Source organism: Vicugna pacos, chromosome 15 (genome assembly GCF_048564905.1).
Source record: "Vicugna pacos chromosome 15, VicPac4, whole genome shotgun sequence".
Taxonomy (NCBI): Eukaryota; Metazoa; Chordata; class Mammalia; order Artiodactyla; family Camelidae; genus Vicugna; species Vicugna pacos.
In genome coordinates this window covers 43,374,000-43,398,872 of record NC_133001.1, presented here as the reverse complement: position 1 = coordinate 43,398,872, position 24,873 = coordinate 43,374,000, and the positions used below count along the sequence as shown (strand labels likewise).

The following is a 24,873-nucleotide window of genomic DNA, read 5'->3' as shown; positions in this document are numbered from 1 at the left end:
TTGCAGGTACTTGTGCTAAAAACCTATTGTTACTGGTATATTCCACTTATTTTCTGTACCACTTCCTAGAAACTGTCCTCCACCCTTAAATCACAGGTTTACTGCGGATGTAGGCATTTTGCACAAGGTCACGCTGCCTCCTGACTACAGTGCAGTCCTTGGAATACACCTAACACCAAGTTAGAACAACTTCTCTCTTCCAGGGTAATTTGCGAACTGGGACCTAGAGTCTGGGTTGGCCCTGCAACATGTAAACTCAGCAGCTATTGGTTTTCTGTCATGTGAACTGGGAAAATTATCTGAGCTCAAAGTGAAGCTAATGTGCAGATAAAAACAAAGACAAACATGAAGAAAGTCCATCATTTCAACCTTAATTTATTCTTGATGCTTATTTGCACTCCTGATACTGAGTTCCATTGAAGACCCCAACTTCTTTTAATAATTTCCCTTTTTGCTTGTGCTAGTTAGAGCAAGTTTTTGTTATTTTGTTATTATCACATGCTCAGAAATGCCAGGAAAACTGTGACTGTGACGATGGAAAAATGGTCATTATATTAAGATATGAGATTAAAGAGCCTGGAAATTCAAGACGACCGCTCCATCTCTCTAGACCTTGGTTTTCACATCAATAAAATGAAGGAGATAAACTAGATGATCTTTGAAGTACTTAGAAAATGTTGTTCCACTTTCTTCAGGTTTTCATGGTTTCTAATGCAAAATCCACAGTCATTTGAATCACAAATTCCTTGTAAGTAATATATCATATCCTCTGTGGCTGCTTCCAAGATTTTTTTCTGTTGTCTTTTTTAACTGTTATGATGGGTCTAAGCTAGGCTTTCTTTAAACATAACCTGTTTTCAGTTCACTGAGCTTTCTGCATCTGTTGATTTATGTATTCCATCAAATTTGAGCATTTCAGCTATTATTTCTTCAGTTTTTTTTTTTCTGCACCACATTCTTTCTCCTCTTTTTCTTAGACTATAATGACACAACTATTAGATTGGGGGGGGGTATTTTCCCATAGAACCCCCAGGCTCTGTTCACCTTTCCAATCTTTTTTTCTCTCTGTTGTTCAGACTGGATAATTTTTATTGATCTATTTTTAAGTTCACTGACTCTTTGCTCTGTCATCTCCACTCTACTACTGAGCCTGTGATAGACAGAATGGCGACCCAAAGATGTCTACTTCCTAGTTCCAAGGACCTGTGTATATGTAACCTTAACAGCAAAAAGAATTTTGCAGATGTAATTAAGGATCCTGAGGTAGGGAGATTATACTGAATTATCTGGGTGGGCTCAATGTAATCACAATGGTCCTTACAAAAGGGAGATAGGAATGTGAGAGACAAAAAAGGAGATCTTCAGCAGAAGCAGAGGTCTGAGTGATGCACTTTAAAGCTGGAGGGAGGTTGCCATAAGCTAAGGAATGCAGGCAGCCTCTAAAGACTGGAAAAGGAGAGGGAAAAACGTATTCTTCCCTGGAGTCTGTAGAAGAAATGCAACTCTGCTGACATCTTGATTCTGACTTTATAAGATTCACTGCCGACTTCTGACTCTTGGAACTATAAGTTACTATATTTGTTTTGTTTCAAGTCACTGCAGTTGTAGAAATTTGTTACAGCAGCAATAAGAAGCCAATACAAAGCACAAACAGTAATTTAAAAATTATTGGTTATTGTATTTTTCAGTTCTAAAATTTCCATCTGGTTCTACCTTCTATTCCTTCACTGAGACATTTCATTCATTTCAAGTGTGTTCATATTATTCATGACATTTTTATAACAGTTGTTTAATGTCTTTTTCTGATAATTCCAAAACCTGTGTCATTTCAACACTGATATCTGTTGTTTTTTTCCCATGTGAATTGAGATTTCCTGGCTCTTCATATACCAAGTAATTATGGATTGTACTGGACATTTGAATATTGTGTTATGAGACTCTGGATCTTGTTTAAATCCTATGGAAAATACTGATATTTTCGTTTTAGCAGGCAATTGACAGTTTGGCTCAGGTCACAAGTTCTGACCCATCTCCCATGGATTGTATTTTCAACATCAGCTCTCTTTTCAAGGCCTTTGAGATACTATTGAGATCTACGGCATATAAGTACCATATGGTGGCCAGTATGGAATCTGGGTAATGGTCTATGTCTTAGTACAATTCTCAAAGTCTATGGTATGCTGTTCAGGGTCAGATCTCTGCATGTACAACTGTGAGGAGCTCCTAGGACTTCATAAAACTCTGGGGTTATTTTCCTGAATTCCTTCTCTCTCAAGTTACTCCAGTTCTCTTGAAATAATACTCTTGTCAAAGTAGCATGCACCTAGCATACTTATATCTGTCTTTATTACACATGCTTTTAAACCTTCCTTTAAATGAATTAGAGTCTGGCAATCATATCCATTCCCTTAAAACACTGCTCTCTTTGTAGCATGTGGGTAGTACTTTCAATAACCATTATTATTACATTTTAAAAAAGCACTTTTCTAAATGCATGACAGAAAAGCTTAAGAATATGCTCAAGTATTCTTAGAACATTCAAATTTTCTTAGAACACTCAAGTTATTCCCTTTTGAAATATTCTTTACAGGATAAAATCCAGCCTCCTTAAGCCTAATTGGTATAATGAGATAATTAGAAGCCATTTGATGGGTCACAACTGCCAAAAGGAAGTGAACTGATCACACAATATCCAAGTCAAATAAAAATGAGGTTGGGTACCACCCTCTCTCCTTAAATCTTAGTTGGAATTAGTTTGGGCCTATGTCTCAGAGCTAAAGAATAAATCTCACCAAATTGGACTCTGTATTCAATTAAGACTCCACTTTGAGTAACAATAGAATATCTACATTAAGAATATGAAAGTAAGCAAACAACAGCATTAAAAACATTAAAGCAGCTTTGATTTTAGATTATTAGGGCAATGCTGGCTTGTTGAAACAAAGCTAAAACAATTGAGAAATGTGTAATTTAGAAACTGAAAGTACTTATGACTCCCTTTCTGGTCATAAAATGAGCCAAATTATATACCTTGCTTTTGAGTTGTTTTAGGTTTCCTGTTCTTATTTTTAAAAATGAAATGATCTCAGCTTTTCATATTGCTCTCACACACACAAAGAAATATGCTAAGGAATTGTTTTTTACTTGAATATGGCTCTCGGATTGTTTTTTTTCTTTAGTCTGTGAAGAAGAAACATTTTTCAGAAAGGAAATTTATTAAAGAAGGACTCAAGAAGTGAAAACAAGCTAACATGCATCAGTAGTAGAATGGATAAACAAACTCACAAGAGCTTTATGATATGCTACCATACTTTAAAGCCATATAGAAACTAAAATGAACCAGGTTTATATATGTTATTGATATGAATCAACCTCAAAAAAATGTTGAGTGTAAAAGATGTTGTAAGAGGTTAGGAACAGTGGGACACCATTTAAGCATACACACGTACAAGCACAAAATAATACTATATTGAATCTGGATATGAACGTATACAGTAAAAGTATAAAATATGAATAGGAATGATAACAATTTCAAGGTAGTAGTTAACTCTGGGGATAACAGGGAAAGAGATGGTGCAGAGCTGGAGCTTTAGCTGAAACAATAAAAAAAAAAAAGCTCTGAAGCACATATGGCAAAAGATTAACATCTGTTAAGTCCTGGTGGTGGGTAGATGGACATCAAGTATATTCTTTTCCATATGTGAGACTTAAGATGAATAATGAGGAAAATGCTAGGTAGAGGGATGAGGGACCTGTCCTGGTCTTGACTGTTAAGAGAGCATTTGATTCATCCTTATGCTTTTTCTGCTAAAAAAAATATGTATTGGACGCAATATATAGCATGTCTTTTAAAACACACAGATGCCTCTCCTTTTTTCCTTCCAATTTGAATCATTTAAATATTTAAAGACAAAAAGTGAGCACTGACTTTTTTTCTATTATTTTTTCCTATTTTTTTTTTTAAACACACACACAGAGGTCTAACAGCCAAAATGCACATGGGAAATGATCTCCTGCTCTGTCCCCCCATAGTCCCATCGGTGCCTGACACTGCTGTGGGCCCTCCCTCCTCTCCAACGCACAGAGGAATTCACAGTGGCTGCTTTACATTACAGCTGTAATGCATTTGGTCTGTTTTGTAATGTGTGCATGTCTCGCCCCAGCATCTCCATTCTAAAATAAAAACCAAACAGTCATTGAGGGCAGGGTACATCCCTCCCATTGGTACCAGCTCCTACCCTACAATGGGACTGTGAGGGGGATCTTCCGGTTAGCACTTCAGAGAAGCAGGCAGTTGGCCAGAGCTGGAGTAAAAGTCTGCATTGCTGCACTCTGGTGATAACGAAGTGAGGATGGAAGACACAGGTCAGGACAGCGTGGAGGACACAGATGACACTGGGACTTGCTTTGTGAGATAAAGTAGGGAGAAGTCAATCATGGTGTCACAATTTTAAAATAAAAATAAAAGTAATCCAAATAGTCAGCAATTCAAACACTAATGAATTTCAAATGTTTCCCAAGTCACCTCAAGTATCGCAGGAGCAATCTGGAGCTTTCCAGGAAGGGAGGGTAGAGTCCCTGCATTCCTCCCTGAAGCCCTGCCCCGTGGGGCCCTGGAAGGACCTGCCACTGCTGCACGGCAGCTCTTCAACCTGGAAGACAGCGGGAAGAGGCAGGGGCAGGAAGGAAGTGGCCTCAACCCACAAGGCTGCTCTGGAAAACCGGCACATAACAGTGTGAACCACAAGGAGGGAGAGGTGAAAAGCGGTTCCTGCCTTGGACTGGAGCCTCTCAGGGAACATCTCTGTCAGACTCCACAATCTCCCCGCCGTGGTCACACCCAGCTCCTGTCTCCCCCTGGTCCAGCTCCTCATCTTCTCGGTCACCTTTCCAAAGCAGTTCCTCCCCAGGGAGGGGTCAGCGGCGGTGGCCACCTCAGGGACTCCAGCCACAGATGCTTTCTCTTATGAGAAAATTATTTCTTCTGACTCACACCTAGGCTTTATTTCTAAAAGAAAATTCTTTACTCCTAGCACTTTAAAAAATTTAAAGGGCTGTGCCTGTACAAAGATGGGATTTAAAAAAATACCTCCAAAAAGTGCTTTATCCTACTTAATTCTCCCTTTGGTTTTTACCTATTTTCTTATTTACAAGGCTCATTCCTTGCTAGTACTTTGGGCTCTAGAGTCCATTTAAATGCCTTCACTCTTCAAATTTCCCTAGAGAAGCTGTTATTTCACTTTCAGCCGATTACCGACCTTCTGCTTTCAAGAGGGAATTGCTGGCAGCTACCTCAAAAGCTTGCTTCTCAAATTATCTCTTTAGCCTTTTCCTTGCCTATTCTCATGCCAAACTAGAAAGAGAAATCCAATATGAGTAATTTGCTGAGGCTCACATCAAATCCTTATGATCACGTCCAATAAAATAGAGATTATCCTTAACTACCACGCTATTAACACAATGACCTCTCCCCTCTACTTTATATAATCATAGAAATTTATAGTTTTATACTATATTTTAGAACTTTATAGTTATACTATTTTATCTTTGTACAATTTGCTATAATGTTCTAGCAGGAATGCCTGTAAAAGTACTAAATTTTAAACAACTTCACCTAAAATGATAAAAAGCCCCATTAAACTAAAATACCCAATTCATGATATTCCTCTGTCTTTCCCATGGTTATTAATACACTTTTGGTTGTAAGAAGTTTGTATGTGTTATTTTGTGCTTTTCTTTTTAACGTAACACAAAATAATCCACTTTGCCTTTTTTTATTGAGCTAAAATTCGCTTAGCATAAAATTCACCATTCTAAAGAGTACATTTCCCTGGTTTTTAGTATATTCACAATATCGTGCAACTGCTGTCACTATCTAGTTCAGAACATTCTCATCACCCCAGAAAGAAACCCCATACCTGTTAGTACCTATTCCCAATCCTCCTCATCCTTATCCCCTGGCAACCACTAATTTATTTTCTATTTGTATAGATTTGCCTATTCTGGACATTTCATATAAATGAAATTATACAATATATGGCCTTTTGTGTTTGGCTTCTTTCACTTAGTATAATGTTTTTAAGGTTCATCCAAATTGTGGCATGTATCAGCCCTTCACCCCTTTTTATGGGGGAATAACATTCCATTGTAGGTATATACATATTTTGTTTATCTGTTCATCAGTTGATGGACCTTTGGGTTGTTTCCATTTTATGGCTATTATGAATAATGCTGCTATGAACATTCATGTACAAATTTTAGGGTATATACCTAGAAATGGAATTGCTGGATCATATGCTAACTCTATGTTTAACTTTGGGAGACCTGTCAAACATTTTTCCACAGAAGCTGCACCATTTTACAATCCCTCCTGCAATGCATAAAGATTCTAATTTCTTCTCATCTTTGCCAACACTTGTTATTTTCTGGAGCTTCCCCCCATGTTTATGCACCCACTCGTTTATCTTTTTAATGACTGTATATTTTTATCTCGTTGATTTACCGTGGCTTATAGTTTGGGTTCTTATTTCATTGGGAATGTTGATTGCATGCATTTTCCCTCTGTAATTATAAATATGGCTTCTTATAAATCTTTGCAACAAGATTCTTTGTTTTTGGATTATTTCCTGGAAATATATTCTTCCAAAGTGGGATTACTATGTCATTGAATATGAAGAGTTTTATAGCATTTGTTGCTGCCAGCACGGAATAGTCCTTTATTTCATCATATCAATTTAACTCAACAAAAGCTTACTGAGGGCTTATTGAGTACGAGGCATTATGCTAGGTTCAGGAGTATACAGATGTGGTCATTACCCACCAACCACTTATAGTCCAGTAAGATAGATAAGAACATAGATAATTTCATAACATATGATTATGAAGGGAGAAGTATGCACAGGATGCTGTAGAAACACAGAGGAACAGAACTGCCTAGTAAGGGCAGGTGGTAATGAAACTTAAGATGAATCTTGAAGACTCAGAGGGAGTTAGCCAGGCAGGAACAAAGGACTAGGAGCTTCAAAAAGTACAGCCTGAAGTGACTGAGGATTTATGAATAATCCTATTCCTGGGAGATCGTGTGTGTGTGTGTGTGTGTGTGTGTGTGTGTGTGTAAGAGGGGTCAGGGTCAGAAAGAGAAGAATAAGGACAAGAGTAACTCAATCAAAGGAGGAGGGAGTTGCAAGGAAATAACAGTAGGCAGTGTATAAGCTGATAAAAAGTCAAATAAGAAGCTCTGTCCATTTGATTTGGGAACAAAGTGGAGGAGCCCGGAAGCAGCCATTTCAGTGGGGCTGGTGGGACTGGAAACCAGACTGGAGTGGGCTGAGGAGTAAGTGGAGGTTTGGAAGTAAGGGACAGCTTAGGTTGACTAAACAAAGCCTTGTGATAAGGAATTCTACTGATTTGATTTCTTTTTGCCATTGTTTTTCTGAATACCTTAAAATAATTCAAGTCTAATTCAGTGGTTTCCAAATCTCTTCCTAATGAAACTTACTGTCTTGTCTTTTAGCAGCTAATCTGGATTGGTAGATTGTTCACAAAGATGGTTGCAGTAATTCCTCCCATCCTTCTGTGCAGGCCCTGTGGCCAAGTAACTTTGCCATTCCATCCATTAAGAGGTGGAATCTGTTTCCCTTCCCATGAATCTGGGCTGGCCTTGTGATTTGCTTTGCCTGGTAGCGTGAGACAGAAGTAACACTGAGTGACATCTGAGCTTCAGCCTTGAAAGGCCTCGTAGCTTCTACTTATGCCCTCTTGGAATAATAAGACCAGCAAGACCAGCAGAACTGCTCAGCTAGGCCCAGCCCAAATTCCTGACCCACAGAATTATGAGTAAATAAAATGGTTATTAATTTAGGCTATTAAGTTTTGAGTGATTTGTTATGTGGCAATAAATCACTTTGATATCTGCTTAAGTTTTTGAAAATGTGTTCTCTTGTAGCTTATGCCTGCTGATACGGCATTTCGTTATGAAAGTCTAAGTCTCATTAGTCTACTCAGAGAGTTGTTTCTGTATCCTACCTTCTAGATTATTCATCAAAATATTAAGTCAATCTCTGTGAGATCTCAAAGTGTTTACTTAGTTTTCTTTTGATTCCAACCATTTGTTTCTTGTCTTTAAGTTAATTCTCGACCTAAGACAAAATACCTCAACTTTAACGGTGAATTTTTTAAAAAGGAGAGGAGGGGTTAGGGGAGGAAGGTCAAAAGAGCACATCTATGAAGAGCCAGGGCATTGGATAAGACTGGTTATTCACAGAATGGAGTAATAACTATACCTTGCCTGAGGTCCAAATGCTGTCCAACTTTGTATCTCCAAGGTCTGTCATGGTATCTGGATTTGGTGTACAGTTACTGTTCAATAAGGATACACGAAGAGATAACGAAGCTGCTACTTTTACACACTGTTTCATATTTGTATGTCTTGTTTTCTAACTTCTGCTAGAGTTGGTCAAGCAGCCTGCATAGCGTTGGGCATATAAGGAAAGAACTCAGAGTCTTACTTAGTAGATATCTATGTTGGCAATTATTGCCTGAACCCCTGCCCCAGGTTTTTGAGGATTCTTACAGGAAAATGGATCATGGCAAACTTTCCTACTCACTTGCTTCTCTTAAACTCTTCAGGTTTTTTTTTTTTTGCTAGTACTTTTCTCTTCCACCAACACTAAATAACCATCAATCTCAGCTCCAATGATCTCAAAGTTTTATGAAGACAAAAATGATCCCTACTCAAAAACGGAGTCCCTTGCATGGCTATATGAAATTGGAGGAAGGAAGGAAGGAAGGAAGGAAATTACATTTGGTTATATTTGCAGACCTGACATTAGATGAGGCAAACAGGAATAAGGAGACAGGCATGATAGGGGTGATGCCTCTATGGCTACCCATCTGAATGATTTGTACTTGGTTTACCTAGAGTTCTGCTTCCATTTTAGTGTAGTACTAATGGGGAGAAGGATGTGTATTTAAGAGAGGTATCAATTCTCTCTCTGCTCAGAAGATTCAGAGGTTGAGTCACTATCAGAACTTCAAAGAATGCTGACAATAAGACTTTGTGCAGTGTAAAACTTTGCTGAGATCAGTTTTTAAAAATAAGCCTCCTTTTATTTAACATTCACACTCATGAATAATGGATATAAAAGAGAAATAATCACTCATTTTCACAACAAGAATGGCAAGTATATATAGGGTTTGGATTTTATTCTTACATCATATCACACCCAGCCTCTAGGTCTCTCTGAACCTTTACACTGCTTCTCCTGGTTTTGAATGACTATTGACACCATTGATTTGGTGTTCAAAGGTGAAGGGCACAAAAATGACCAGAAAACCACTGAGAGGCTGGTGGGATTATAACACCCTCCTCCACTGACGTGGGAAGTAGAAGGTACAAAGCAGCATTAGTTTATGCTGCATCTCAGTACACTGTGCAGCCCTTTTTTGTGATAAAGAGTTTGATTGATTACCCACTCAAATAGAGTCCTCTATACATTCCTATCTAGTAGAACTATGTTTGAAAAATGTAAAATACAGCAAAAATTGGGCAGACAAAACCCAACCTAAGGTTTACTCCAGCCAGGGAATTTTGTTTTTAAGAAACAATACACAAGAAGGGAGGGTATAGCTCAAGTGGCAGAGCCCATGGTTAGCATGCATGAGGTTCTAAGTTCCATCTCCAGTACTTCCTCTAAAAAAAAAAAAAATAAATAAATACACAAACAAACCTAATTCCGCCCCCCCCAAATAATATCAATAAATAAAAATTAAAAAAATAGACAACTTAATGACTGTTCAGTTCTTTCCTACTTTTTTTCCTCCCAGACTTGACTAAAAACTTCTGAATTTTCTTTTTTCTCTCTTCCTCCCTTCCTTCTTCTTTCTTCCTTCCTTTTCTTTCTCCCTTCCTCTTTCTTTCTTTCTTTCTTTCTTTCTTTCTTTCTTCCTTTCTTTCTTCCTTTCTTTCTTTCTTTCTTTCTTTCTTTCTTTCTTTCTTTCTTTCTTTCTTTTCTTCCTTCCTTCCTTCCTTCCTTCCTTCTTTCCTTCCTTCCTTTCTTTTCTTCCTTCCTTTCTTTTTCTTTCTAAAATCTTACCATGGTAACTTGTAGAAGCATGGTCAACTAAAAGTTTGATGACTTGTGCTCTTATTCTGGTTTTACCATAAACTTTTGGGCAAGATATGTAATTTTGTTGTTCTGTACAATTAGAACAGCTACCCAGCCATGGTGCAGAGTTGTTAGGATGATCTAGTGAGATGTCAAATTGCTTTGGGAACCAGAGTTTATGAGTATCAGGCATTGTTATTATTTAAAGGTAAAAGCCCAATCAGTATCTTTTTACAAGCTTCCTAGGGAAACCTTGTCCATTTTTATGACTTTAATAACTTATATTTGAGTTATTAACTATATTTGTCCTTAACTTACTCCCAATTTTCTAGATATCTCCATTTATCCAATATCCTTTCACTTCAGATGAACAGGAATTCTAGGAATTAAAACTTTTCTTCCCTAGGTTATATTACAAAGGTGATAAGACTGTTTCTAACACAAACGTCTTTTATGATTATCATTCTGGAAGGCCAAAAGCCTGATGCTGAGTGTATGAGATATAGAAGAGAAGCTTCAACAGATGAGGAAGCAAACCAGGAAAGCAAGGCAATAATAAACTACGCTCAGTATTGTGGTGCTGAAGGAAAAGACAGCACAGGACATAGAATGGAACAGCCGGGCCAAGATGAAGCGGCCCCTGAAAGCTCTGGGCTGTCCTGGGCTTGAATGCGCGCTGGAATGGAATTCAGGAAAGAGGCGACAGGAAGGTGATTCACTCGCAAAGGCAAATTTGTTTACTTGACAATTTTCCCTTTCCAGGTGAGAGTGTCTGGTAAAACTCACCTAGGTCTAGGATTCATGGAGTTTTGGAAAAATAATATATTTGTATGGGCTTAATTTAACAGGCTTACACCATATCACTTCACATGCTTTATGTAACAAGGCAGGACAAGAATTACGATCACTTTACAGATCAGTTGATTTAATCATAGAGAAGGTAAATGATACAGTTCAATTACATTTCAGATATGAATAGGATCTTAGAGATTTAAGTCTAATGTTCATTAAAAAAAAAGAGAGAGAGAACAAGGTTAGGTAAAGTGAGTTGTCTAGGATCACACAGCCAATATGTGGCAGATGTCAAAGTATAAACAATGTTCTATGTTGTTTCAATTTAGAAATTCTCATAGATATATAACAAGTTCATACCTTATAGCACAGAGAACTACATTCAATATCTTATAGTAACTTGTGGTGAAAAAGAATATGAAAATGAATAGACGTATGTTCATGTATGACTGAAGCATTATGCTATACACCAGAAATTGACACATTGTAAACGACTACACTGCAATAAATATGTATATATAGAAATTCTCAGACTGACTCATAATTGATTCAAACTTGTTAAAATCTTCCGCAGAAGAGAGGAAGCAAACTGTGACTGCTTTCACAAAATTAAAAGATGCTCTTTTAAAAATACTCCTTTTGAAAAAAAATTCCTTTTGAAGAAAATATCAGAGAGGCAGAAAAAAATTTTACAAAATCAGAAATGTAATTTTGAGTTTGCATACATTTGAAGTGATTAACACTAAGTGCAGCTTATGAACTACCATTAGGCTGTACTCTAGCCACATTTTATGGCTTGTCACTATTAACTAAACATCTTTTACAAGTATGAAGTTTGTATTTCAGATGGGTAAGCACAGGTCTTATATTTAAAATCATTTGGTAAGAGGTTTTTTTCTCTTAATAGCAGTTAGAAGAAACATGTAACAGGAAATCTATAGTGTATTACTTGGAAGAATAGCCTCAGTCTAATTAACAGATTGTCTAAAACTCTATTTAGCATAAAGATGTATCAATTTGGTTTTCTTATTGGATTTAAATACAGTACCTGCACAAAGGAAATACTTTTATGTCCAAGGACGTGGTTTCATAGTTTTCCTTTCATTAAAGCCAACTTCCTACTTAAAAGGAGATTCACATTTCCAGTGCACTTCACAACATATCAGAGATTTTTGCTCTTTCATTCAACAAAATGTACTGATCACATATTGTTTGCAAGCTGCTGGGCTACAGAACATGAGGAAAATCAAGAGGTTTAAATACAATCTTCTCCTTAGGCAAATGAGGGAAACTGACACCCAAGTTTATTGATCATCTACCATGCACCAATTATGATGACAATGCTTTATATCTCTTACCTTGTAAGAACCTTAAACTTCATTATTATTTTTTTAAATAATAGAAATTTATTTTTCACAGTTCTGGATGTTGGAAAGTCCAAGATCATGGTGCTGTCTTATCTGGTGTCTGGTCATGAATCTTAAACTTTTCCAGGGGAGATAAGATATACACAGAAATATACACTTGACATAAAGCGTCCCCAGAAAATATCTGTTGAATAAATGAATGTAAGGAATCTCAAAATAACTGCCCTTGTTGCAAAGTCCCAGAGAGATTCAGAGGCTCCCTTAGGTGGTGGCTTTCGATACTGAAGGCCTCATTTCATGTTAGGTTGACCATTTCGGAGCTGTGTAATTAAAGATCCTGGGCAGGTTAGGTAATCTGAATTTTGACTTCCTGATCTGCAAAGTGGGGAAAATGCTTTCCATCTCATAGTGTTGTTATGGGGAGTTGGCGATAAGTTAAGTTCCCCATATAGAAGGCGCTCAAAAAATGGTAGCAACCATTACTATTAAGTTTTATTATTATGCTGATACACACTAGCCATTGATTTAGTGTTCTTTCTACATTTGGCTCCAGTTATGTAAACGCACTTCCTGCAAAAGCATTTAAGGAACCCTAAAGACTCAGAGATCAGCGCTTTTATCTGCTCGGGAGACACTGTCAATCTTCACTAGGAACAAAGTGACAAAGCAGGCAGAGCGTGGCGAGGCGGTCCAAGGTTCATAAACAACGGACCCAAAGGCTTTGTCTCCAATGTTCTTTCACGCCCCTTTATTAACTGCAAAAAGCCTCTCACCGAGCCTTCAACTGGCTTCTCTATGGCAAATCACGTTCACTAAGCTACTGCGTGCAGCGCACGGTGCCAGTTGGCGAAGCGGGCTAGATACAGACTCTGTTTCTGCTTTTACGTCAAGGCTTGAGAGAACTAAGCCCTCTTCCCTGACGCACTGCTGAACTGGTTCGCACGCAATCACCTACCTCCCAAGACTAAAAAGGTGTCCCCAAATCTCTACCCAGGCGCAGATGCCACATAATCGACGCCACTCCCCAGGGACGAAGAGCAAGGCCTCCTGGGAAACTGACCTTTCACCTCCCCTCTTGCCTTACCTCAACTCACCAATTTTGACGCTAGCGAATGAAGTGACCAGGAGACCTGGAAGGCGGGACTTAGTGGTTCCCCATCCACACTGATTGGACTGCGACGGCGCGAAGGGACCGCGTGAGCGGGCTAGCGCCCCTCCCTCGGTGGGCGGGGAGAAGTGGGGGCTGCGCTTGCGCACTGGGAGGCGGCGGAAGTGGCCCTGGCGGCTACGCGTGCGCGGTGGGCGGAGCCCGGCTCCTCCAGCTCCTTTGCCAGCCCAGGTCCGCCCAGCTTTACCCAGCCGGTGTGGAGCTCGTGTTTCCCCACCTCGTCGCGGAGAGTCGCTGCCGGGTGGGCGCTCGGTGTCCGGGTCGTCATGGCTGGTTACGAATACGTGAGCCCGGAGCAGCTGGCTGGCTTTGATAAGTACAAGGTAGTGCGGGTCCCGCGGACTCCCCTCTCCTTGCTGGTTCTCGGCCTCTCCTAGGCGCCTAAGGGGCCGGCGCCGTCTGTGTCACCTTGTGCCGCATGGCTCCGGCGGGCTGGCGGCAGTTTCTCTGGAGGTCCTGCCGAGTGCTGGGGCTTTGGGGTCGGGGTGCGTGCGAGCACCCTAGGCCCGCCGCTCCGACTCGGCACCCTCCCGGGGAATTGCCTTTTCCTTGGGAGACTCCTCCACTAGAGGAGTCTTCGCTTCTTTAACTTCGTTATTATTAATATTTTTAACCCCCTGAAAGGTGATGCAGTTCCGTTCAGTAGTGTCTTAATTGTCTTCATTTTAATGAAGTTGCCGTCCGGCTCTCTTGCACGCAACTTCAGAGATAGAGAGGCTCATTTGGCAGATGAGGCCCGGGGAGCGGGGAGTGACTACTGGGGCCATACTGCTGATGCGCTCGCTTCCACTCCCAGTGAAGAGGCGCCTGGGCGGCCGGAGAAGTAAATGTGCACAGGCAGGAACTGGAGCTGTGTAGTGGAAAGAGCGCGGGCTTTGGAAAGCATGTAAACTTGATACCAAACCTGATACTAAAATCAAATTTCTTTATTTGGCTTTGGGCCAAATTATAGTCTACACCGTGCCAAAGGACTGTGAGAATTGGAGAAGCGCCTAGTAGGTAGTGGGCCTTCAGTAAATGCTGGTTGTTAACTTCCCATCAAGTACTGTTCTCCACTGCTCCCTCCTCAGTGAATGAATGACTCCACTGTCCATCCAGTCAGTTGTCCAAGCCTGAAATCCGGGCAGTAACCTTTCCGCCTTTGTTACTACTGTTACTTTCACTACTGATTCCTCTACCACACCCACCAGCCAGTGAATCACCAGGTCCTGTGTGTCCTGTCATTTTTAGCCTGAACTAGAAAGGTACTTCCGTTACCGCTCTCCCCACATATAATTTATTCTTTTAATTTTAGAATAGTTCTGGAATATTTTGGAATAGATTTACAGGAAATTATAAAGGTGCAGTCAGAGTTCCCATATACTCCACACCTAGTTTCCCTGTTATTGACATCTTACATTTGTATGGTATGTTTGTCACAATTAATGAAGCAACATTTACACATTATTATTAACTGAAGTCCATACTTTATTCAGATTTCCTTAGTTTTCACCTGATGTTCTTCTTCTATTCTAGGCTCTTGTCCGGGATACCACATCACATTTAGTTGTCATGTCTCCATAGGCTCCTATTGGCTATGACCACTTCTCAGACTTTTCTTGTTTTTGATAACCTTGATAATTTTGAGTTCCAGTCAGATATTTTGTGGAATGTTCATCAGTTGGATTTGTATGATGTTCTTCTTATGGTTAGACAAGATTATGGGTTTTGGGGAGGAAGACCACAGAGAAGTGTCTCTCTCATTGCATCATATGAAGAATACATTCTGTCAGCAGACTTACTACTGTTAATATTGACTTTGATCACCTCCCTATGTTTGTCAGGATAGTTACTCTCTGGAAGAAAGTCACTATGCACAGCCCTCACTTAAGGAGTGGAGAGTTATGCTTCACCTTCTTGAGGGCAGAGTAGCGACATAATTTATTGGGACTTCTGCCTGGAGGATTTGTCTTTTCTTCCCCATGTATATTAATTCAGTCATTTATCTATATCAGTATGGCTTCATGGACACTTACTTTACACTTTGGGTTATAATCCAATACTACTTTATTTGGTTGCTCACCCACATCCACTTTTGCCCTTCTGTCCTTTCTCTATGCTTCATAGTGATCTTTTTTTAAAAATGTGCATCTGGTCATGTCACTCGTTTGCTTAAAATTTTCCATTGTCTTCCCACTGCTCTTGGAATCAAGTCCAAAAATCCACAGCATGATTAGCATGGCTCTGAATGATCTGCCCTCGTCTGTGTCCTCAGCTTCATATCTTGCTACTCACTGTCTACCCCTCCCAGCATTAAGAGTCATCTTCCCCATCTACTTTTTTTCGATCCTTTAGATCTTGCTCCAGGGAGGAAGTGTTTAAATAGTATTGTTACATCTGCCAGGAATGTAGCTCCTCTCATTTATGTTCATCTTCACATCTTAAATGTTACTTTCTCAGAGAAGCATTCCCTAAGTACACCTTTCCCCTTAAGTGTGCTCTCATAGCACCTCTGCTTCTTCATGGAATTAGTTCTTTAGGTGTCTCCCCATGAGAATGTAATCCTCAAGTGGTTAGACTTGTCTTACAGACCACCATGGCCTGAGCACAGGGCTGTTGTGATTAGGCTTCCAGCAAACATTTGTGGAACGAATGAATAACTGAGAAACATCATAACTAATCTTGTCAAACTGGAATTGGGATAACCGTAAGGAACCTTAGAAGGTCATATAGTATATTCCTCTGCTTTCAAGCAATATTGTGCCGTACCATTGCGAACTGAGGTGCTGACTGGTCTTAAAATTTTAAGTGGGAATTTAACCCAGTCCAGGGCTATTCAGCTTTCACTAATGAAGTTTATTAACCCAGATACCTCTTGTTTTCCCTTAAGCTCTACCCTCTTTCTGTTGTCTCTTCTGCACTGTAAATATTGACGTACAAAACTTTTTCCTTACTAGGCTGTGGCTTTTTGGTGAGTGCCGGGAGAATAGCTGTTTAATTGGTGGCAGAGTCTGTAATACAGAATCTACTTTTTAAAAAAATAAGCAGTCTTCCCTCGATTTAAATTTCCAACTAGATGGATATCCTAAATTACGGGAAATCAACAGTGTGATTTTTCCGTTCCTATCTTTTTCCCTTTTCCGTTGTCTGACTCACTTCCTGAATCTGACAGCAGATTTCCTATCATTCTGGAAAACAAAGGTCAATTTAGCAAGCGTCCAGTGTTCACTAAAATATAGTTTGTTGATGTTATTTTAGTTATAATGAGGCTTCTTTTAAACAAGTGGTGGAGGCGGGGCACAGGTTTTTATAACCTAAACTTCTTCCAGTAGAAGGTTCTTTACTCAGTACTGTGTTCGTATTAGAAAATATGAATCCAGAGGTGCCCAAAGGAAAAATCTGTGTGGTCAGTATTACTGGAATGTGAATTGTACCAAGAAACCTTTTCTTCCTGAAGATCATACATTCCCATTGCGTGGACTTTGACGGGGAGTGCTTTATAAATGCTGATTGAATTAAAACAGTGTCTGAGGAAGATGATTCCATAAATAAAGACCCAAAGCACTTGAAAGAGATTTTTATTCTCTGATGTGACCCTATATACTACAGCAAAGAGATACAGAGAAAAGATTGTACTAAAAAAGTAGCTGGTGGAAAAATTACTTTTGAGCCAGTTCAATTTCTTCATCTTCCCTAGAGGTAAATCTGAGAGCTACAGTTGGAAACCTGGCAGTTATTCAGAGTAACTCCTGAAAGGGGTGTACACGCAGAGTAGTAATTAGGTTTCTGTAGTAAGACACTGAAAGACAGTTGACTTTCAGTGCAGAAGAAAGCATGGGGTGCATTCTGTGTTATATGCTCTCTTAACGCTTGGGTTCTTCGTTGCCTTACCCCAGTCTTTTTAAAGAGCTGAGTGATTAGTTGTGTCTGCCTTCTCTGTTAGGATATGAGCTCTGGGAGAGAAGCAAAGCCTGTAGCTCTCTTATTCAATGTGACCAAGGTCTAGCACATGAACAGAGTAGGCATTTGACAAACATTTATTGAAGGAATGAAAGTTTGAAAGAATATAAACCATTTTGGAACTGTGGTAAAACGGAGCTGTGCATCTCCTGGATGCTTTTTGTATTTTGAATGTGAAGATGTCAGGGGTTTAGCCGCCATTGTTCTCTGTTGCTTTTTAATGTACCTTCAGACAATTATGTTGAGGAATTTCACTCTCTTGAGCCTCATCATTCCTTCTCTCTTCCTATCCTGCCTTTTGATTTTAGAGGAGGTTCTGGAGATTGAACCAGGACCTTGTGCATGCTAAGCATGTGCTCTAGCCCTTTGAGTTATACCCTCCCCTTATCCTTCAGGCTATCCCTACCCACCATTAGGTATTGTGGTTATCTAATCTGACTTAAGGAAGGCTTAGTTTTAACTGATAGTGTAGCAGCTAGTTTCAAATTGTAACATTTCGCTTAAGAGAGGAGGTGTTCTGTGAAATATCTTTTTGGTTTCAAGAATACAATTTTATGATAAGTTGGTTTCTGCTATTATGGTAGTTAAGTAACTTGGCTGTTGACAATAGCCAATTGATTACAGGAATTGTGACAATTGTGACTTCGGGTAAGAAAGAGAGGCTGTGTACATCTTGATGGTAATGCTGACTGGTTAACACCCTTGATTTTGTTTATTCAGTCAGCCTTTATTGAGGGCCCACTCTGCGTCAGTCATGGCATTGGGGCTGCAAAATTAAGCTAGGCTAGAATTCCTGCCTTCAAGGAACTCAGTTCGGTGGTATATGGACAAGGAAATAAACAGATATGAATAATTAATAAATGCAGTTAGGTAAGTGCTGGGTGCTGTGGGAGAGGGAATCAACTCCAGGGAGTGAGGATACAGCTGAGAAAGACTTCAGAGAGAGGATGGAGGGGAAGGGGGAGCTCAGTCTAGAGGAGGAAGCTGAGTAGGCCCCTGTTCTTAACCAGGTGATGAGGGGAGTAAAAGCATCCCTGAATAAGAGAGCAGTAGGGTGAGTGCAGAGGGGTGGAGGCCAGAGAGTACTTTCTGGGACCCATGAGATTTAGATGTTTGGGCTTAGTGGTGGAGTGTCAAGAGGTGAGACTGGAGAGGGAGTTGGGGCCCTGTCGGAAGGGGATGATTGATGTAAGGGAATTTAGGATTTTACTCTGTAGATCATTGTTTCTGTGGCCCAGGGACCATCGGCATTAGAATCACCTGGGGACAGTGTTTAGCCTACTTCTAGATACACTTTAGGGGGTTCAGATTGGATAAATTGCTGTTATCTTCATGTTAAACAAATACTTTAGGTGCTTCTTGGGTACCTTGTAAGGCTATTGGTTTTGGGGAGCCACTTAAGAATTTTAAACAGGGTCGGATTATCAGTTTTTTTGGGGGGGAAGCAGAGGTAATTAGGTTTATTTATTTATTTGCTTTTTATGTTAGTACTGGGGATTGAACCCAGGACCTTGTGCAAGCTAAGCACACACTTTAATACTGAGCTATACCCTCCCTTCAGGATCAGATTTTAATTTTAGGAAGCTTACCCTGCCAGCTAGAAAATGAATGGATGGTGGTAGAGGTAGGGGTGATCTAGAGACCTTTTAGGATCCTCCTGCATAAAACTGGGTCAGAAATGAAGAAGGCTTGAATCAAAGCAGTGAGGATAGAAGGGGAGTGGGGCTTCTAAAGATGGAAGTCAAACTGCTTAATCTGCCCACTGTATTTGGCCAGCAGATACGTTTAATCCGGCCCACACTGACTTTGTTTCAAAAATTAGTATTTTCCCCATAAAAGCCCAGATTTCTGGGTTCTCTTGAAAAACCAAAATAGTGGATGACACAGGCCCTGAACTTCCTCCTGACAAGAAGCTCCTGAAGCTGAATAGTGCTTGCTGTCTTTGAAAAGGGCGTTTGCTCTTGTGCACCATTTCTCTACCAGTCCCCGTGCTCCATGCAGGCCTGCTTTGTTGAGTTTACCTGCCTCATCCGCGTGGACATTTGAGATTGTGATCCTTGATTTAAGATCTGAAATTGACAGAACATGGTAACTGACTAGCTGTAAGTAGCAGGAGAGGAGTTTGGGATGACTCAGGCTCTGGTAGGATGACTAAGTAGATAGTGATGGCAGTCACTGAGGTAGGCATTGTGTGAGGCATTACCTCTAGGAAGGTACCCTTGGCAATAACGGCACCTAACATTTGTTGAGTCTAAGATTTAATCTTGATATTTCAGTGAGGACGTATTGTTAATATTTCATGAGTAACCTAACTCCTAAGAGATTGATCCTTACACAATAGAAGTAAAAAATATAATTTAAATGATAAATGGTGCTGAATCTGGCAGGTTAACGGTCACCTTTGCACAGGGAACTTCTCTTGGACGAGACCATATGGAGGCGTAGTTTGTGGACTTGGAATTAAAACAAAGAAACCTTCATGTTCTAGAGAAATATCTTCTGAGGATGACCTGTCCTCCATTAGAGGAATGTTTCTGCAGTGATTTCAAAGATTGGAACACTTTCCTCAAGAGTCACAGTGGAAACATGAAAAATTCCTGATCTTTTGATTTTCACTTACTATGACTGCAAGCTGACTGCAATATAGTATGTCATTTATGGCATTACTTGGACCTGTTACAGTTAATTCAAGCGTAACTTACCTTTAGTTGTGCCTTGGTCTCCTTGAGCAGATATGGGGAACTGGCCTCTCCCTCCTGCACATACATTAGTAACGCTTGAATAGTATTTCAGTCGTCTTAGATATAGATTTACAAATGTCTCATAGAAAGAATTATTTTTGCAGTTGGCAGAGACAGGAATCTTTCAGAAGGAGAGAAAGAAGAATGGATGGGAAACTTCTGCAGAGTGAGAGAGAGATTAAGTGGTAGGTAGAAGGTTATTCCATTTTTAGGTGCTATTTGGAAGAAACATCTTGAATCTGCTTTTTAACTACTTTCTGAAATATCAGTTCACTGACGATGGCTTGTTTTTCTAACTGCTGTAATGCTTAAATGTCAAGAAGTTCTCTGCCGAATAAAAATTTGCCTGGTGCATAAGGGAGAGTGGGGAAAGATGTTTCCATCAGAGACTGATGGGAACCTCGGTATTGAGACTGGGAAGACCGTGGTAAATTAGAGGCACAAGGAAGTGGCAGGTGTGTGAGGGAGCAGGCAAGCCTGGTGAGCTTAGTGAAGAAAAGTTGTGATGGCAAGAGCAGTATCATCGTAAATGCTGAAATGATAATGACCACAGGCAGTTATATAGCATTCACTGGCATTACCTTACATCTATTATCTCATTTAATTACATGTATTATTTCATTTGTGCTTCTGTACTTATGAACATTAAGTGGCATGTAACGTATACCCACATACTCATGCCCCAGGAGGTTATGCCAAGAGAAAGTATATTTTAGGAAAGGAAGAATAAGTAAATATTTTCAAATACCACTCTTCTATTTAAGAACCTGTAAGATTTAAGAATTTAAGAAACACATGCAGTACCTTCCATGTGTTTATCATGTGTTTGGTATCTAGATTCCTCAGCAAGGATTTCAGGTTCCTTCACTGAATGACCCCTCCTTTTTTCTTACCTTCTCATCTCTTGTGGGAGTTTATTATAGATTGTTTAAGTCTAGCAAGCAAACCTGTTCATCATCATGATTTGCTGCTTCTTGTCTCATTACTCTGGCTCTTCTCCATCTTTTCTCACCATCTTCTCCTCTCTTACTTGTTAGCAGATATAAATGACAATATTCACTGAAATGGGATCTCACTGCCCACTGACATTACCATAGAATGTCTCTCAAGGCAGTGGCATCTGTCACCTGGGCTGTATTCTGTTGGTTAGAAGCAAGTCAGGGGTTCCACCCTCAGGGGAGCGAATGAACCATCAAGAGGAGGGGATTGACTATACAAAGGCTTGACTCATTGGGGATTATCGTAGGATGTGTCCGCCACAAATTGAAAGCAGAAAAATGTGTATTGCAGGATATTATGGGAATAACAATTTCAGTATATTGGATCTAGGTAGCTCATGATTTTATTTGAGCCAGGAGAGGGTAGTAACTTAAAAACAAAGTGATCCGTTTCACAGAAATGTTCTGAGATGACTCATAAAGGATTTACAGTGTAGACCTTTTTGTTTATTAGCTGTTAATCCTTAAATTTTACAGTTTTTTAATCTTTTAAAACAGGGAGGAGTAATCTACCTTATCTTACAGTATCAAATAAGAGGACAGATAATAATTGTACTTTGGAAACTGTGTAACATACCAACATAGATGTGGTATTTTTAATCAGGGAAGAGTAAGAGCAACTTCCCCTTGTGAAGTTCAAAGTTGCTGTGGACTAGTTCCTTGGGGAAAATGGTTTCTCTCATCACCGATGGAGTCACTCTCTACTGCTACTTAATAAGCATGCAGAGTAGTTCATGCATTTATTCATTCATATGTGCAAAGATTCACATATGTTTGTTGAGCTCCTACTATGTGCCAGATGCAGAAAGGATCAGATTGGGAAACTTTCTCCATTCTTTTAATTGTTTCTTTATATGCCATTGCTCAGTGAGTCCCACATTTGTATGTGAAGGTAGCTCTTTTGACTACCCTGATATTTGTTGAGTGAATAAGAAATTTTTTTTAATTAAAAATTTTTTTAAATTATTTTTTTGGGGACAGGTAATTAGGTTTTTATTTGCTTTTTTTTTTTTTAATGGAGGTACTGGGGATTGAACTTAGAACCTCACGCATGCTATGCGTGCACTCTACTACTGAGCTACATCCTCCCCCAATAAGAATTGCAAATAATTGGGATCTTTTGTTTTATGTTTTGTGCTTAAGTGATTGACTGGGAGGCTTGGAATGCCATTGCTAAAGAACTCTATTCCAGGAGTGGTAGAATACATGTTGGCCACAAGGGATTCTACCTCTGTAAAGACTCATACCTAAACATGATGGAGTCATGAGACCTGTCAGCAAGGGGCTGACCTCCATACCGTACCAATACTATACTAGACACCAAGCTTCCTTGTGCAGGTGGGAAGAGTTGATATTTTTCTTCTCTCTCCTGAGTTCTTAAGAAAGGTTGACAATGTGTTTCTTTCACTTAAGAGATACCTGGAAAGTCAGTATGAGCAATAAATAATCTCATACAATGAATGCAGTTGTGAATTAAAATTGGTTCTTTGTGACTATCCTTGCTTTTTTATTCCTAAAAGCATGGGTGATTTAGAACTCAAGAATTTGGGGAATAATTTTTTAAAAACTCAAATATCATCATTTAGAGTTGGCTTACATCTGAAATGATAAGTGCAGTTTATGAACTATTATTACCTTGTACTCAATCCATACTGTATGGATTTCCACGGTTAACTAAAATATGTTTTATAAGTATAAAATTTATATTTCAAATGGGTAAAGACAGGCATTGTATTAAAAATCATTTGACAGTTAGAGACCTATCCTTAGGTTGATTATAAGACAAAGCAAGAGCAATCTGCTTCTGATGATAGATGGTAGAGTATTACCATGTGTATTAGCATTAGGACAGTAGCCTCAGTCTAATTAATAAGTGGTCCAAAGCTCTGTATTTAGTGCAATGGTGTGTCAGTTCAGTTTTCTTATCAGTATATGGAGGGGATTTAAACTATAGTACCTGTATGAAGGAAATACTTTTAGGTCCAAGGAAGTGGTTTCATAGTTTTTCCTTTTGTTGGAGCCAGTTTCCTCCTTAAATAAGAGGAAGCTCACATTTTTAATGTGCTTCTCAAAAATGGGCTCTTTATAGCATATTTTAGTAGTAATTCAGAGTCACTGTACTGCTGCTAGCCTAATCCATAATCTTCTCTTGCCTGGTGTACTGTAACAGTCTTGTAAATGTTTTGCACTTTTGCCCTCCTCCAGTCCATTTTCTACACTGTAGACAAAGTGATCCTCTAAAAATATAAATCAGGACTTACGTTGGGCTTGTAATAAAATCCAGCTCACTGTGGTCCTTTCGGGTGGTGTCCACCCATGTCTACAATCTCATTTCATACCACTCTTCCTTGCTCACTAAGCTATAGCTATATTAGCCTCCTCCGCTTTGTGGTCTTTGCACATTTTGTCCTCTGCTTGGAGGGTATCTTGGCATGTACTCCCCCCACCCAACGCCTATACAGCACACACACACGTACACACACGCACACTGCCACACATATATTCTTTATTTTCTGTCTTCTTTTTAGATATAAATTATAAACACACAGATCTTAAGTATACAATTTAATGCATTTTTGCTTATGTGTATACCTATGTAATGAGCACCCAGATCATGATACAGAATTATACCTAGCACCACGGAAGGCCTCTGTTTAGCCCTCTCACCAAACTGCTATTATGACCTCTTTTTGCCATAAGTTAATTTTGTCTGTTTTTGAGCTTCATGTGAATGTAACTTACATCAGCATGTTCTCTTTAGTGTCTTGCTTCTTTGACTCACTGTTCTGTCTCATATGTTCTTTACCTGCCTTCCCATCTTCTGGGATGTAGCTTAAGTTCCCCTCCTCAGAGAAGCTTTCTCTGACTACCCTGACTCAGGCCCTCTTGTACAGCACTGTTTATTGCCTTCACAGTGTTTGTCACAGCTTGTGATTATGACTTGTTTTCTTGCTCACCATCTGTCTCACTCTGGACTGCAGACTTGGTGAACACAGGAAGCATTTTGGTCTTGTTCACCATTTTCTTTCTAGTGGTCTAGCACCGTTCTTGGTACAGTCATAGGCACTCAGTCATAAATATTTGTTAACTTAATGAATGAATGAAGAATGAATTCTGCTTTGTTTCCTGACTTGTACTGAAGTTAAAAAAAAAGTCTTGAAACTTTCTAATATTTGGAAAAACACTATCTAAGGTAATTCTGAATTTCACTAAGACTTTATGAAAATCTTGTGGGCAAGATAGACTAATCGCCATAGATGACAGTACAAAATTCCATGAGGGAAATGTTTAGATGTTCTACCTTGATCAGCATTTTTGCAGAGACGTAGGTGAAAGCATTGTAGCGTGACAGCTTTACTTGCTGTGAGTTTGGGGGGCATAGCTGGTACCTTGGATAACTGAGTCTGACCCTGAGGAGAAGGATGAGTGGGCTTTAGCAAGATGAAATGTTAAAATGGTAAAGGTCGGGTCTTACACTTAGGTTCCAACAGTCAGCCTCGTGTTAGCGCAGAGAAAGGTGGCTTACCAGTCTGTATAAGAAAGACTTGAGGGGTTCAGCTGCCTGAAGGTATGTGTAAGTCTGCAGTGAGACTTTATTGCTGCAGGAAATTAATACCGTGTTGAACATCAGTTAAGAAAGGAGTTGTTGAGGAAGAAGGGCTTCTAGTCACAATCTCCTTTGTACTCATGCACCACTTGAAATGTTCCTTTTGCCCTGGATCACACTTTTGTATTGATATAACAACTTGGATTGTCCGGGGC

General features: G+C 39.6%; 2 protein-coding genes across 4 annotated transcripts in view; one reads left to right on the top strand and one right to left on the bottom strand.

The window, feature by feature from the left end:
* Positions 1-13,310, bottom strand: part of ADGRF3 (adhesion G protein-coupled receptor F3) — a 30,126-nt gene extending 16,816 nt beyond the window's left edge. The window contains exon 1 of the mRNA XM_072938074.1: positions 13,221-13,310. The gene's annotated coding sequence lies outside the window, so the exon portion shown is untranslated. The remainder of the gene's footprint in view (positions 1-13,220) is intronic.
* Positions 13,311-13,600: 290 nt separating this feature from the next.
* SELENOI (selenoprotein I) overlaps positions 13,601-24,873 on the top strand; it is a 36,992-nt gene continuing 25,719 nt past the window's right edge. For all 3 annotated transcript variants that reach the window (XM_072938075.1, XM_006197182.4, XM_015242216.3), the window contains exon 1: positions 13,601-13,756. In XM_072938075.1, coding sequence (XP_072794176.1) covers positions 13,700-13,756 — 57 coding nt within the window. In that variant the 5' untranslated portion in view covers positions 13,601-13,699. The remainder of the gene's footprint in view (positions 13,757-24,873) is intronic.